This window comes from Bufo bufo, chromosome 4, assembly GCF_905171765.1.
Source record: "Bufo bufo chromosome 4, aBufBuf1.1, whole genome shotgun sequence".
In the NCBI taxonomy this organism is placed as follows: domain Eukaryota; kingdom Metazoa; phylum Chordata; class Amphibia; order Anura; family Bufonidae; genus Bufo; species Bufo bufo.
In genome coordinates this window covers 392689802-392706637 of record NC_053392.1, presented here as the reverse complement: position 1 = coordinate 392706637, position 16836 = coordinate 392689802, and the positions used below count along the sequence as shown (strand labels likewise).

At 43.3% G+C, this 16836-nt stretch overlaps 1 protein-coding gene across 1 annotated transcript in view; it reads left to right on the top strand.

Moving 5' to 3' along the window:
* PEX3 (peroxisomal biogenesis factor 3) overlaps positions 1-16836 on the top strand; it is a 48044-nt gene that overhangs the window by 11385 nt on the left and 19823 nt on the right. The window contains exons 2-8 of the mRNA XM_040429248.1: positions 2147-2234; positions 8107-8238; positions 10176-10257; positions 11056-11099; positions 12252-12376; positions 15910-15976; positions 16625-16679. Coding sequence (XP_040285182.1) covers positions 2165-2234; positions 8107-8238; positions 10176-10257; positions 11056-11099; positions 12252-12376; positions 15910-15976; positions 16625-16679 — 575 coding nt within the window. The 5' untranslated portion in view covers positions 2147-2164. The remainder of the gene's footprint in view (positions 1-2146; positions 2235-8106; positions 8239-10175; positions 10258-11055; positions 11100-12251; positions 12377-15909; positions 15977-16624; positions 16680-16836) is intronic.

Below are 16836 nucleotides of genomic sequence, written 5' to 3'. Positions count from 1 at the left end.
AATTCTCTATGAAATGTAGGTGCCAACATGTCTGAGAGGTATCATTGATCTTGGGCAAGAGCTGAGACCCCCTGCTGGGGGTTTTCCTGCAGATTTGGTTGCCTCCAAACTGGCTGGTTGAGGTGTGACATTATCCACCTGGGGCCTCCTTGAAGCCTGGACCCCTGGAGCATATTTTGCATGTACACTGACTGTACAAGCCAAAAGGCTTGCGGGAGGCAGTGACCTCCACAGCGCCCCCATAACAGTGACCTCCACAGCGCCCCCATAACAGTGACCTCCACAGCGCCCCCATAACAGTGACCTCCACAGCGCCCCCATAACAGTGACCTCCACAGCGCCCCTGTGCCAGCCACAGTTCCCCAGTGACATCCAGTGCCCCATGTGCCATCAATAGTTCCCCATGTGCCATCCACAGTGCCAGTCAGTGCCCCCAGTGAGATCCACAGCATAGCAATCAGCCACTGTGGCTGATCGCTATGCTGTCACTTCTGCACAGCTCTTACATCGCGCTGTGCAGGAGTCAGTACAGGCTTCACATAGAAGCCTGTACACTGCAGAGAGCGGCCGGCAATCCTGCGCATGCACACTAGCTGAATGCTAGTGCGCATGCGCAGTGAGTGAAGACGGCCGGCCAGAGCTTTCATTTGCAGGAGGCAGTGACGTCATTCATGACAATCCGTCTCCTGCTCAAGAAAGAAAGGAAGAGAAGAAGACAGAGACTTACCGGACGACCGGAAAGCCCGTCAGGAGCGGTCACGTGACCGGGAAGTGAATCTTGGAAAAAGGTGGGGTAAGTACCAGACCAACATTCTTCCCTCCACAGGTTAGAATTATGTCCCAAATTTAGGGTTAGCCCGGAGAACCCCTTTAACCCCTTCACTTCCTTAGATTTTACCATTAGGGTACTGCCACATGGTCAGGTTTCCTGATGCAGTTTTGGAAGCCAAAGTCAGGAGTGGATCATAAGAGGAGAGAAAATATAAAGGACAGATAGAACTTCTACTTTTCTGAATTCACTCCTGGCTTGTGCTCCCCAAACTGCATGCAGAAACTTGACCGTGTAGTCATACCCTTATGGTAGTGTTATTTGGACCCTTAGTAGCAGTTTTATTTGAGTACAGGAAATATCTGAGGCTGTAATGTGTGAGCAATGGTAGTATTATATCTGGATACTCTGTGAAGCTGGCATTGTATAGCGGTATTATTTGGGAAGTGTTGTGTGGACATTGTATGGCTGTGTGTAAACATTCAGGTAATAAGTACTGTTGGAGAAATTTACCAAACTGGTGTAAAGTAGAACTGGTTTAGTTTCCCATAGCAACCAGTCAGATTCCACCTTTCATTTTCCAAAGGAGCTGTGAAAAAATGAAGGGTGGAATCTGATTGGTTGCTATGGGCAACTAAGCCAGTTCTACTTTACACCAGTTTGATAAATCTCCCCCTGTATCTGTATATATACTAGCTGTAATTTTTATTTTTCCAAGGGTGCCATTTTCTGGAAAACCAGCCCTTTGTCTTCTAGTACAGCACAGTAAGGCTACTTTCACACTGGCGTTTTGGCTTTCCGCTTGTGAGATCCGTTCAGGGCTCTCGCAGTCCAAAACGGATCAGTTTTGCCCTAATGCATTCTGAATGGAAAAGGATCCTCTCAGAATGTATCCGTTTGCCTCCGTTCCGCTCTGGAGGCGGACGCCAAAACTCTGCTTGCAGTGTATTGTTGTCCGTCTGACGAAACTGAGCCAAACTGATCTGTCCTGACACACAATGCAAGTCAATGCGGACGGATCCGTTTTCTATGACATAATCTGGCACAATAGAAAACGGATCCGTCCTCCATTGACTTTCAATGGTGTTCAAGACGGATCCGTCATGGCTATGTTAAAGATAACACAAAGGGATCCGTTCTGAACGGATGCAGACGGTTGTGTTTTCTGAACGGATCCGTCTGTGCAGATCCATGACGGATCCGCACCAAACGCGAGTGTGAAAGTAGCCTAAAAAGGAAAATAAAATCTCAAAAATTCTGCCTAAATGATACCATGCAGATATTTACATGTATGTGAAATATCTTCATTCTGGTAAGATATACTACTCTACTTTTCATGCTTATAGGCTGAATTGATTTTTTTCCTTACATTTCCAGGTCTGCCTTACCTCAGCCATGCTCTCTGTTTGGAATTTCTTGAAGCGTCACAAGAGAAAATTCATCTACTTTGGTGCATTTGTTGGAGGTAATTTAAATATTTTTTTTTTATTTTTAATTCTTTATTTATAAGTTTCAAGAATATGACAAAAGTTGTAATATGTAGATTCACATATAACAGAATGATAGAGACGGAACCCGGCCGACAAACAGTCATGGGTAACATGATAATATCCTGACAGTAAGGTCTAAACATATGTATTACATGAAATCCATAATAAGGAATGAGTATCACGATATATGTAGTATATAAAAAACACAACACAATGCAGCCTCATCATAATAATAATAAGACTGAAGACAGCTGGGGAGAAGACAGGACAAACCCACAAAAGGAAGGGTAGGTTACAAAAGGTAAAAGTAAGCAAAAGAGATAGATTAAACGGACGAAAATGGTAGTGATGACACTGTCAAGCCAGCAGGGATTGGTACTCCGATGAATCCTGAAAGACAAACCAAGGGGTCCAAGTAGTAACAAAGGCTCTGTGATTACTCTTTAAGGACGCTGTAAGTTCCTCCATTCTCCGGATCTCTTCCACTTTGTGAATCCACAACCCAGTGGATGGTGGAGTAGGGGATTTCCATTTCACTGGGATGCAAGACCTAGCCGTAATGACCAAGTGGCGCAGACAGGATCGACGGAATAAGCTCAGTGGTAAATACGAGAGAAATACTAAGAAAAATCCTGGTGTGTTTGGTATGGGAAAAGAGAAGATAGATGCTAAGGCCTTATGGATTGAGTCCCAAAAATGCTTGACTTTGTCACATTGCCAGAAAATATGGAGAAGCGAGCCCTGAGAAGATTCACAACGCCAGCACAAAGGGGACGTTGTCGGGAACATTCTCTGGAGACGAGCTGGGACATAGTACCATCTTGATAGTAATTTATAACTGGCCTCCTGATACTTACTGGCAATGGAGGATTTGTGAGCTAGTTGGAATATTTTGAGCCATTGGTCGGAGGAGATATCAACTTGCAAATCTTGAGTCCATTTGTCAGAGTAGGAGTGGTGGGAATCTACTTCAGGCGTTACAAACGTCTTAGGGCTCATTCAGACGGCCGTATGCTGTCCGCAAAAATACTGAATCTGCAAAAAAAACGGATAGCATTTAGTATTTTTGCGGACCCATAGACTTCAATGGGGCCATGTCCTGATTTTCACGGACAAGTATAGGACATGTTTCATTGTTTTTGCGGATCCGCAAAAAAACGGATAGCATTCAGTATTTTTGCGGACAGCATACGGCCGTCTGAATGAGCCCTTATAGAGTTCCGAGAGAGAATGGCGGTATATTTCTGAGCCTATGCATGTTTTTTCAAAAGAAGTAAGAGCTCTATCAAAACCCGGGGAAGAAGGGATAGAGGAAAGGAAGTGGTGTAATTGCCAGAGGTTCTATAAAAAAAAAATTTTATGTGAAATTTGCTTGTTGAAACACTTAGGCCCCTTGCAGACGAGCATGTTTGGATTAGGTACGGATGCGTTGCAAATGCGTTCAGTGAAAAATGCACGATTTCGCAAACAAAGTCGTTCAGTTGTTAAGTTTTTATCGCGTGGGTGCAATGCGATTTTAATGTGTTTTGCACACGCGTGATAAAAAAACTGAAGATATACAAACAACATATCTTCGCAACCATCCGTGAAAAACACATCGCATCCGCACTTGCTTGCGGATGCGATTTTCACGCAGCTCCATTCACTTCTATGGGGCCAGCGCTGTGTGAAAATCGCTGAATATAGAACATGCAGCAATTTTCACGCAACGCACAAGGGATGCGTGAAAACCAACACACGTACACAGCCCGATTGAAATAAATGGGTCCGGATTCCGTGCGGGTGCAATGCGTTCACATCACGCATTGCACCTGCGCCGAATACACGCTCGTCTGCAAGGGACCTTACTCCGGTCACTTGCCTGGAAGCTGCAGTAGCAGATCCTCTTTACAGTGGGTTCCCTCAGCATTTATAGGGAAAACACCGTTTTTTGGGTCTTTTTTTTTTTTTTTCTCCCCAGCATTTTTTTAAACACTGCCGCCAGGTATTTGCTGTGTTTAGTGTTTATTCTTTAAAGATGACCTGTCACCGCTCCTGACATGTTTGTTTTAATAGCTTCATGCATTCCCTATGTAATAACAATTCTGGAGCATCTATTCTTATGTCTGTATGTTGTGCCATTCCTCTATTATTTCTACTAGAAGTTATGAATGATTACTAGCAGTCTGCAGTAAGGGTACAGAGGGGTGGTAACAAGTTGGGAGTGTGTACCTGCACAGTATGAAAATGGCAGAACTGATTGGATAGAGGGAGACTGAGCAAGTACACACCCCAACTGCTTACCACCCCTCTGTACCCTTACTGCAGACTGCTAGTAATCATTCATAACTTCTAGTAGAAATAATAGAGGAATGGCACAGCATACAGACATAAGAATAGAGGCTCCAGAATTGTTATTACATGGGGAATGCAGGAAGCTATTAAAACAGACAAGTCACAACACAGCGCCCTCTAGGGATGGTCTTTTTTATCCCATTTCCTATAGGCTTTTTTTTATGAACATTTGCATTTAAAAAATGTGTGAATGAATGACACCCAAAAAAAACGTGCCAAAAAAAAATGCTTGAAATTTGTGCTTTTGTTGTGAAAAAGCTGCTACTAAAACTATGTGTAAAGAAGCATTAGAGTATCTGCACGACACAATCTGCTGCGTATTCCACAGCAAAATCCACTGCCGCGAGTTTTCATTTTGAATGGTACGGATTCACTCTCGGTTTATCTCCATTGAATGGAGTTAAACCACAAGTAGGCTCCCGTTGAAGTTTTTTGAGGGGTCCAACTAGGGGTGGGCGATATGGCCTAAAATCTATATTGCGATATAATTTTAAGCATGTTCGATATGCGATATATATCGCGATATATTGTTTTCTATATTTGGGGGGGCGTGTTTAAACTTTTTTTAACTTTTTATTTAATAACTATTAGTCTCCTTAAGGGCTAGAACGTAGAACCCTTGTCACATTCACCCTAATAGAGCTCTATTAGGGTGAATAGGACTTTACACTCTCCCTGCTGCCCTGTGCTTTGTGCACACAGCAGCAGGGAGCTGATCCCCCTCCTCTAAACGGTGCCATCCCCAGATCCCCCCCCCCCTCCCCTAAACTGTGCCATCCCCAGATCCCCCCCTCCCCTAAACGGTGCCATCCCCACCCAGATCCCCCCCCCTCCCCTAAACGGTGCCATCCACAGATTCCCCCCCCTCCCCTAAACGGTGCCATCCACAGATCCCCCCCCCCCCAAACGGTGCCATCCACAGACACCCCCCCCTCCCCTAAACGGTGCCATCCACAGATTTCCCCCCCCCCTTCGACGCTCACAGGAATACATTTAAAAACTAATCAGTAACTTTAACTTTATTCATTGGTGATCTCTTTACTCTATACCTTACTAGGTCTTGGCTCCGAAAACAGCAGGCAGTGCGGGGGGCGGCGCTCACTCACTGACGTCACGCGCCTGCGCCGCCTAGTGGGAGGAGCAGGCGCGTGACGTCAGTGAGTGAGCGCCGCCCGCCCGCACTGCCTGCTGTTACCGGAGCTAAGACCTAGTAAGGTATACAGTAAAGAGATCACCAATGAATAAAGTTAAAGTTACTGATTAGTTTTTAAATGTTCTACTGTCAGCGCGCGTGGCCCTGTATATTCTAACCCCCAGGCAAGCGTCCCTCTCACCATGGGAACGCCTGGGGGTTAGACTATACCATCGGATTTGAGTTTTCACGCGCTCACTGAGATCGTGAAAACTCAATGATTTACTGTCAGTCCCTCCCCTCCTCCTCTTTTGTCATTGGTGGTCAGCGGCAGCCGCGCATAGTGGGGAGGGAGGGACTCTCTCCTTCTCCAGTGTGCCGGCTCAGGAGAAGATGGTGCGCGCAGAGAGCGCGATCATATCGCGGTCCGGCGATATGCTCAAAATCCATATTGTGGCACAAATTTATATCGCATATCGCCTATATCGTCTATATCGCCCACCCCTAGGTCCAACAGTAACCTATACACTCTTGGTGTGGAAAATCCTTGGCCTCATTAACTGCAGTGCGGCGGTTTTTGGCACAGAATTTGAGCTGAAACCCACTGCCAAGAAACTGTCTGAACATACTTTGTCCAGCTTTGGGGACTTAATTTTTTAACAATATTTACACTCGCCTATTGCCCACTGTTCCGTTTTGGCTACCTTTTAGTGGTCCTCTGGTCCCTGTCCTTTAAACATTTGCACGGAAAGGGTCGCATGCACTACTTCAGCCAATGACTGGTCTACACAGTGAGGCACGTGACATGTCGTTTGAGGACCCGTCACCACAGAGGCCTGACATTTGCTGCAATGGCATATATGACCCTGTCCATCCAAAAGTTTACGGGACGGGAATCGGAAGACCGCTGAAGAAAGCCAGAGCAGCAACGAGCAAGTGATTGAGTTTTTCAGCGTGGTTGATGGATTCAGTATTTGGCATAGGGCAATAAAGTGACTGTCCCCCAAGGCTTCAAATCATTTGGCGACATTGAACAGGATCCATTCATCCAGTGCAATAGCTGACTGTTCTCCATTTTACTATGGCCTGTTTGTATAGTCAGGACCGAGCAAATGTGTCACCTGATGGCTTTTAATTACATTTGCCCATGTGCCAGGTGATAATAGCGAATATCCTTGTAAGTGGCTTATTAACCGGCATTGTGATCACTGTTATGACCTATGGTATCATTAGGCCCATGATACTACATTGTGTAACCAGTATAAAGGCTCTTCTATTAATAATTCATATGAGGAATGATGATGCAGTTAGGCACATTTATGAAAGCTATAAAGCGCTCCTGACATGGGACGTCTCAGCACTCTAGGTTCATCTGTCTGCAGCTCTCCTCAATGTGCCCCCATTTTAAGTGTGCTCAGATTTGAAGGTTCATTGGAGAACTGGTTTTACAGATTTTCCTATCAAAGTATAAAAGAAGCCGCAAATGTCCTAAAATAAAAAAAATGGAATCATCCCTTCAGTCTCCTGCTGATCCAGTGTAAAGGCTTCACTAGTCAGCCACATTATATTGTTTATACAGGCTGCCAGCGATGACGTGTCCTATTGGCATGTGACGGCTGCAGCCAATCGCTGACCTCAGCGGGCACTTGTTATGCTTACTGACATAATCACTTCGTACTCGATGCCAATAAGGACAGCATTTGACTGAGGCCAGTGGTTGGCTGTAGTGATGACTTGCTGATCCAAAATGTCATCACTCGCAGCCTGTATAGTCAAACGGGTGACCACGAGAACAAGGGGTCCCCACCCCTCCAATAACTTCTGTAGGTCTGATAGTGCTCTGAGTGGGCTAACCTGCACAGTACCGCTTGAGTCATAGAGGGGGCTTGGGAACCTCTTGCTCTTGGGATCGCAAGGGGTCCAATCTATTAAAAAGGATTTTGCCATAATTGATGTAAAAATGAAAATTAGACATCATAAAGTACATGAGAATACCAGCTCTGTACCTCACATTCACTGCTCCAAATGCTCTGCTGGATTATCTTCAGCCTGGCAGCTCAAGGAGCGTGCCCTTTCTGCTGCAGCTCTCTCTCTGTAACTGCCACAGCTTCTAACATAAGATGTAAACAGAGCACGTTCGACCAGCTCGGTGAGACGGACAAAAATATAAGGGTACATTCACACAACTGTACGTATTTTACGATCCGCAAAAAATACAGATGACATCCTTGTCGCATCCATTATTTTATTTTTTTGGCGGATCCATTGTAGGAAATGTGTTGGGATTACATATGTACTGATTGTGTCACAACATGCTGCGTTTATTGTTATATATATATATATATATATTTTTATTTTTTTATTACTGTCTTTATTTCTAGGTGTGTACATCCTTGGAAAGTATGCTCAAAGGAAAATCCGTGAAATTCAAGAGAGAGAAGCTGCTGATTATATTGCACAAGCGCGGAGACAGTATCATTTTGAGAGCAATCAGAGGACATGTAACATGACAGGTTGTTATTATTAGGGGATTTTGTCTTTAATACTTTTTTTCTTTTTTTTCTTCCAGAGGGTGATTAAAGAATAACTCGTACAGTTTGCTGAATCCTCAGTCTTTGAAGTTAGATGGCTGATATCAGTAGAATACTTCCCCTTGACAGCAGTACAGTATGATAAGAGTAGAACAGACAGCTTATGCATAAGCCGTACTAAAACGCTTAAGATGCTATGTAAAGCTTGGCTGTTGCTGCCGATCTTTTGAAATGGGTATCTGAAGGGAAGAGGTCCAAGCGTACAAGGATTCAGGGTAGAAGCAGATGTGCTACTGAAAGAAAGAGATCCAAACCCAGCAAAGTTGGTGATTCAGGGTTACCAGAATGCAATCAGTCCAGCGTTGTGACAATGACATCAATGTGTGATTACCACATAAAATGTGCCAAAATTTGGCATATTTCTGATGCATAAATGTTGCATTACCCATTTCTGAAGCAACTGCGCCAGAAAAAATGTTCCACTGCGTCCCGTTTGACTTGAGGGAGAGTGGTTTAGCAGAAAGAGGGGTTAGGTGGTCACTTGGACCTTAGCGTAACCTTTGCAACCTCTCTGACTAATAATAAAATTAAATCTTTATTAATCACTCTGTTAAAAATACATAAACTACTTGGGAACTTTATGCTTGAAACTCTCAGGGGAAACGGGGTCCGGGAGATGGATGATGCTTGCTATATAGTGTGTATTCTCACATCGGACTCAGCCAGGCGGAATAATTAACCCCCCCTCGAGTCTCCAATTCTCCAAAGATCTCTGTCTCTCACTCTCTAAATATCATTTCCCACTGTGGGGTCCCTGCCTGTTTTTCCTGAACTAAAAACGAAGTTCCTGCATCCCTACATGTTTTACCGATAATTCGGCGTCTTCAGGGGATACTATGCAGGCTCCTGCATAGAGGACAGAGAGCAGGGGGCTGTCTGACATAAAGGAAAAAAAACTTCACTCACCTTTTAAATGTCCCACTACTGCTATGCCACCGGTCTGATTCCCGCAGCAGATCTAATTTTGAAGGAATACTAATAGTACTTTCTAATAGAACAATCCTCTGGATAAGTCATCAGTATCTGAACACTCGAGGTCCAACACCCGGACCCCTGCTGATCAGTTCCAGTGAGCGCCGCGGCCTTCTTGCAGCTTACCAAGCACAGCGCCGTACATTGGCTGTTCTTATAGCAACTTGGCCCCATTCCCTTGAATCGGGCAGAGCTGCGCTTAGGCCATGTGATGGTGGTGACTAGGGCTAGGGTAAGCAGCAAGAAGGAAGTGTTGCTCATTGGAGCGCTGGGTTTTCTCAGACAGCAGATCGGTGGGGATCCCGGGACCCCCACCGAGCAGATACTGATGACTAATCCAGAGGTTAGGTCATCACTTACAAATAGTCGTACAACCCTTTTAAGATTGTGGCGTTCTCTTTTAAAGCAAACATTCGACTGCTTCGTGAGAAAATAAGACCACCCATTATAGTATGGTCAGTACTGGGCATCTTCTTTCAGTAGTGTTGAGCGAATTTGTGTTTCAAGTTCGGCATCTAAAGTTCAGGTTATCGAAGAATAGCGTTATGGATTTCGCTACCATGGACCGTAACGGAATTTAGAATCCATAACGAGATTCTTCGGTAACCCGAACTTTAGATGCCGAACTTAAAACACAAGTTCGCTCAACACTACCCACTAGAAGACCGTCTCCAAGACGTTTCACCATACATTACTGTTCAAAGGTGAGTGGATTGTCCTACTTCGACCCCCACTTCTAAACCAACAGGACCAGAAATAGGATGATCCATGCAATACCGAACGGTAAAGTCTATTAATAATTTCAGTTATGGTACATTTTATTAAGAATAATCATTTTCTGCTGCTGGACAGCCCCTAATAGTCTCTGCATTTGTACTTCCTTGCAGTATTATCAATGCTCCCGACTCTGAGAGAGGCTTTAATGCACCAGCTGAATTCAGAAAGCCTAACAAGTCTGCTGAAAAACAGGTATTCTTCATAGCCATAATGTAATAAAAGTTTATCAATTCTCAATGGATTTGTGAACTAGTGTGTATGTGCTGGTAAGCAGTACTCTTAATGCTTTCCCACTCTGTGTCATAGTTGTACGTCGTTCCTGCTGTGCCTGCACCATCACTTACAGTTTCTGGCTGAAGTATGCCGACACCCTACTCTAGTGACTGGGATTGGGAACAACTCTGATCCTAGCTGTTTAACCTTTCAGATGCTGTGGTCAATAGCAGCTATGGCTCCTATTTGGTTTTACAAAATGGGGGCCAGGCCATTAGTGCCCCCCAACCTCACGATTGTTGGTTTTGCAAAAAAATCATAGCAGCTGGGGTGTAACAATGGCCCCAAAGTCTACCATGCACTTAAAAGGATTTTCTCAGATTAGATTAAACATGGCCAACAACGCTAGATGTGGTGTATAGTTTTGCAGCTCCATTGATGTGAACCTTTGGAAATCTCCTCCCATGTATGCGACATGTGCCCTGAAATCAGCTGGTATAGCTGTGGGAACGCATTCACTTTGTACATATTTCCCTTGCAGTGACACATGGATGGATGTCTTTGTAATGCTCACGTATGATGAGTCCTGCAAAGCATCACTCTGCTCTGCCATGTATCCTAGTTTGCATATTCATCTTGGTGTGGCAGGTGGCTAATCCCATTTCTTCAGTGAAGTGTATATAAGTATATATGTTACTTTTTCCTTGGGCTTTAGTGATCTTTAGAGACATTTTATGTATGTGTTTTTATCCATAAATTCCATTTTGTCTTCTGCAGACCGTCAAACAAGATAGAAATATGGGAAGATCTGAAGATTATTAGTAAGTGAAATCTTAGTTTTCAGAATAAAATGTGCCATACTTGATGCAGAAGGCTTTTTTCAAATGCATTCTTTTGGGAAGATCCTACCTGAATGTATTTGTATTAGTAGATTTTTCTGGCAGTATAAAATGTCCCCCTTTTCAACAGTTTCTGTCTAAGTAACTCTTTAAGTTTAGTTCACTTAAAGGGGTTGTGCAATGTCAAGATATTGATGACCTGTCCTCAGGATAGGTAATCGGTATCAGATTGGCGGGGGTATGACTCCTGGCACCCCCGCCAATTAGCTGGCTGAAGAGGCTGATGCACTTCATTGTTCACCATCATCATCTAGATTGTAGCGGCAGTGCAGTGTAATTATAACTCCCTTTCCCATTCATGTGAACAGGAGAGAAAGGTGTAATTGCACTGCACTACAATCTAAATGGCGTGCAGCTAAAAGGCCAAGAATTGCACAGATTATCGCTAATGAGCGGTCATAGTAACGCTCGTTGGGGATGATCGGGCAGTGTAAATGTACCACCGATTACCTGATGAACAAGCAAAAGGCTTGTTCATCGGGTAATCCAATCGTTTGTGCGCATGCAAAAGTGATCGTTTACCGGCAGCAGATCGTGCTGTGCAAACAATGAGTCCTTATAGGGAAGAGCGATAGCATTAGTGAGGAGATCGCTGCATGTAAATACACTGGCCTCCTCCGCTAGTGATCAGCAGATTGTCAGGAAGGAACGCTTCTTCACGACAATCTGCTGTAATATCGTCCCATGTAAAGGGACCTTAAACCAGCTGATCGGCGGGGGGACTGGGAGTTGGACCTCTAACAACCCCTTTAACCTCTATAAATCTGGAAAGTACAACTGAATGACTTGCCATAGAGAATGTGATTTATAAAGATCTCAAATGCAAACTGCAGATAAGAGCCAAGCACTTACCTTATTAGTGGTGATTTTCTGGTCTTACTTGCATCCCATAAACGTCGGTAGGGAGAAGAAAAAAAAAGAGTTTACAAACTGCCCATATTTTTTATTTTATTTTATTTTTCCACTTAGTGTTGAGGGAATGACATCTGTTCAGCATAGGTTTCCATTTCCTGTACTGTAGTGACAAAAGTAATGACTGTATTCATGGTGTTTTGTTTTTCTTGTTGTTCCCAGGTTTTGCTAGAAGTATAGTAGCAGTGTACAGTACGTGCATGTTGGTTGTGCTCCTGAGAGTTCAGCTAAATATTATTGGCGGATATATCTACCTAGATAATTCTTCCGCAGCAAAGACTGACAATGTAGGTAAAACGTACACGTAGGACATCAGATCCTTTTTTTTTTTTTTTTTCAACTGTGTAGCTGTTTTATCATTTGTTGCGCACACACAAAGCGAAAACAATAGTAAAAGCTTTCAGTGGTTATACCACAAAATGAATTATTCCAGTGAATGTCTGTACCTACGACCAGAATTGCCTAGTTACCTTCTTTTCTGTCAAGTTTCTTCTTGTAGAATAGTCACCAACTACGCTCTAGTGCAGGGATGGTCCATTCCTGGTCTGATGTCATGTACTCCTTTCTCGGGACCAGCTCTAGGCATAACATGGTGTAATGGTATTCTTTTAAGTTGGGGTGCATTCACATGTCCATAAGTGTTTTGCGGACGCGCAAAACACTGACACTGGCCATGTACACATGACCGGCACTATAATAGAAAATGCCTATTCTTGTCCGCTATTGCGGACAAGAATAGGACATGTTCTATTTTTTTGCGGAGCCACGGACCAGTAATGTGCTGTCTGCATCTTTTCCGGCCCCATTAAAATAGATTGCGGAATGGATCCGGACCATTCATACGGACGTCTGAATGGAGCCTTACTTAGAATAGCAACAGCCAGAATTTTTCCACGGCAGGGACATCTACAGTGACCCTGATAGCAAGAACTGCCATACTGCCTGCAGTACTAGTCAGAGGGCCTCCATTAGTCTCAGCTACCATGCTCCAATTAATGCCAGCCACAGGAGGCGCCAGTAGTACCATTGTTCACCGTGACTCCATTAGTGCAAACAAAGCTGCCATCAAATGATGAGACTCTGTTCTCTGCATCAGAAAGAGATACTTGTTGTGTGACTTTCTGTACCATCAGAACACAGACAAACACGTCTGTATCCCCACGGTTGCAAGACAATATGTAACAAGACAATACAGCATTTCGGGTACAGTAGGAGCTTTAGGGTACATCCAAACAAAAACTGAAATGCTGCGTATATTCCATTCAGATTTGTGAGCAGAAAATCAGTGGCCTATTAAAGTAGTGGCAACGTGGATGAGATTTGTGCAAACACACTGCTAAACAATATCCATGTGTAAATTGACACGCTATGTGCATTTTAAATCTGCAGCATTGAAATTTTTTCTGGACTTTTTGCTGCATATTTAACCTTTTGTAAAGCATAGGGTGAAATCTGCAGCGAATCTGCAACCAGATCTCCAGGTTTTACGATTTGCAATACAGTATTTGCAACAAATAATTTTTCCCTCCTGTGTGGACATAGACATTATGCATGTCCTAAAAGGACATTTAACGAGGTTTCCTACACACTTAGTGCTCACACTTTAAAGTATACTGTTTTAAAGGTGTATTCCCCATTTCAGCCTTTCCTAGCCAAGATGGAAATAACTTGAATAACTGCTGGCCGAGGGTGGCCAGAGCTACAGAAACATTTGAGCTGGCTGCACTCTACTATTTCAGATTTACTGCAGGAACTACGGAAGTGGTGGAGTACAGCCTGCTTGGCCCTTTCCATTTCTGTCTGTCCCCGACTGCCGTGTACTCACGTTATTCCCATCTCACCCATTAAATGCTGAAATGGTAATAATAACCCCTTTTAGATCCCCATAAAGTAAGTTAAAGGAACACTAAACCAAGAAATGAATGCTGAAAGTAAACAGGAGTAAACTTGCTCACAGTGTCCAGAACATGCAGAAAATCCCTCAGACTAAGGCTACATGCACACGACCATATGTGTTTTGCGGTCCACAAATTGCGGATCCGCAAAGAAAAACGGATGACATCCGTATGCCATCCGTTTTTTTTTTTTTTTGTTTTTTTTTTGGCGGATCCATTTTAACAATGCCTAAAACGGACAAGAATAGGACGTTATATTTTTTTTTGCGGGGCTACGGAACGAACATACGGATGCGGATAGAACACGGTATGCTGTCCGCATTTTTTGCGGACTTATTGAAATGAATGGGTCTGCATCCTATCCGCAAAAAAAAAAAAACGGAACGGACACAGAAACAAAATGTTTGTGTGCATGAGGCCTAACAAACAATCTTATAGAAATTCTTCAGAGAGCCCAGGGGTGAAAGGGGTTGGTCACTTTATTGGTAATGTAAACCAGTGAATATTATATCCTACTTACTAATGCAGTATCCTAATTTTCAACCTTTGCACGGTTTTCCATATTAGGAAAGTCACAGCTCTGCTTGGCACTTAGCTTCCTCAACTGTGCCTGCGCTAATTTCCGGTGTGCAGCGTGTTACTGTGCCCTCCCATCTGCAGCCTTATTATGGACAAGAGTGCCGTCTGAGACAGAAGATAAAATATATATATATATATATATATATATATATATATATATATATATATATATATCTCGTATAATCATGATTAAAGGGGTTGTTTGACCTATTTCATCCTGCTCCACTTACAACTCTGTGGCTTCCCTGCCTCTGCAACTATGATGTCCTCTTCTTGGCAGCAGCAGTGATGTGCCATTTTCCCCAGACACTGCTGCAGCCAATCGCTGACCTCAGCAGTATTTAAATGCATGACCTCTAAGGCCAGTGATTGGCTGCCGCAGTCACATGGAGTATACGGGGACATTATCGCTGGAAACAAACAAACACAGCCTGGTGGGAGGATCAGACAACCTCTTTAATGATGAATATATGCCACTCACTGATATATTAGTGGGGTGTGTAGATGGACTGATGATCAGCCAAATAAAGGTTCCTAAAAAAGAAGGCCCTTTAGTGTGTGGGGACACCCCCCCAACTGGTAACACTCAATTGTCAGATGAGTCTTACATTTGTAGGAGAAATAACAGGAACAGCACGACATTGTGGCATAAAAGACAGTGGTATAATATTGGTGACCTGTCCTCAGTATCAGATCGGCTGGAGTCTGACTCGCAGAACCTCCGCCGATCAGTTGTTTGAAGGGGTTGCACAGCTTCCTCTTCCACGTTTAACTGCCATCTCCCTTGTAGCGGTGATGCAATGTAATTCCAGCTGTTTGTTCCATTCACCCGGATGGTTCTAGCAGCTGTAATTACACTGCATCGTCGCTACAAGGAAATGGCATGCAGGTAAACTTTGAAGAGGACTGTGCGCTACCCCTTCAAACAACTGATCGTCAGGGGTGCTGGCAGTCAGGCCCTTGCTGATCTGATATTTACGACTTATCCTGAGGACAGATCATCAATATTATACCACTGTACAACCCCGTTAAAGTTAGTTGCTTTACAATAGAAGGTGCATTTTTCCTTGATACATGGCTCCACTGCAGTAAAACTTTTTTTAAGTTTTTTTTTGTTAGATTTTTAAGAAATAATAGTCGTCCATTGTTGATTGAATAACATGAATTGCCTTCTTTCTCCTGAGGAAGCAGCTGCAGTTACTGTGCCCCAAAAAAGTGCTAGCTGCAATAAGTGACCCTGAATAATTACACTAAAGCAAAAAACCAGAAGAGATGTAAAGTAAAGAGTTGTTAAGCATGCCACGAAAGTATTTATTTCATCTAATGAAATGTTATTCTATTTTCAGGGACTTCAGGCGTCCCCTGAGGTACAACAACAATATCTTTCTAGCATTCAGCACCTCCTAGGAGATGGTAGGATTTTATTATATTTCTTACTACCCTTCAGCTGGCTGATCTTAAAGGAAATGTGTCACCGACTTTTTTTTTTTTTTTTGGCCAGTTAAAACCAGATAGTGACACATACACTGCGTTCTAATCTGTTTTTATTTTCTGAATACAGATTTTTTTTATTCTACTTAATGAACATGATTATAGGGGCGGCCATCTTGCCTGAGCTGTTCTTGACACTATTTAGAGACATGTGTTATGGCAGCCACATTGGACGGGAGCTTCCTCAGAGTTTTCTAGGCATGCTGTGTGACCTATGCAGAAGTCGGGAGGGAGTAGATAAGCTTTGACAATCACCTATTGTGCATGGTGGATCCTGTGTTATCTATATATTGGTGATATCTGTTGTTCTAATCCTGTCTGTGACGATAACTGCACAGTAAAGTGATCTGAACAGGCCAAGAAGTGTCGCCTATTATTAGACTTAGTGGACAGTGTGAAAACTGTAGGATTTTATGTTTTTTTAAATTGACTTAAATATAACATCAACAAAATGTTGCTAAATATGTTTAACATGAAAACATGATCTAAACAATAGGTGATTTTCTCAGTGTCAGAATATTGGAGACTGCAGGATTCCGCAAACATGATCTGTCATCTCTTTTCCCTCAGGTCTTACTGAGCTGATAACACTTGTGAAACAGGCAGTCCGGAAAGTGCTGGGCAGGTAAATGGAAGGGTCTATAATTCATTCTCTTTTTATAAATATTTCATTTCAGAGCCCCCGCTGCTTATTCCTTCATATTTCAACAATCTATACCAATTCTATTAAATGTATATACTAATCGCGTGTATTAATTGAAAGCTTATAATTCTTAAAGGGA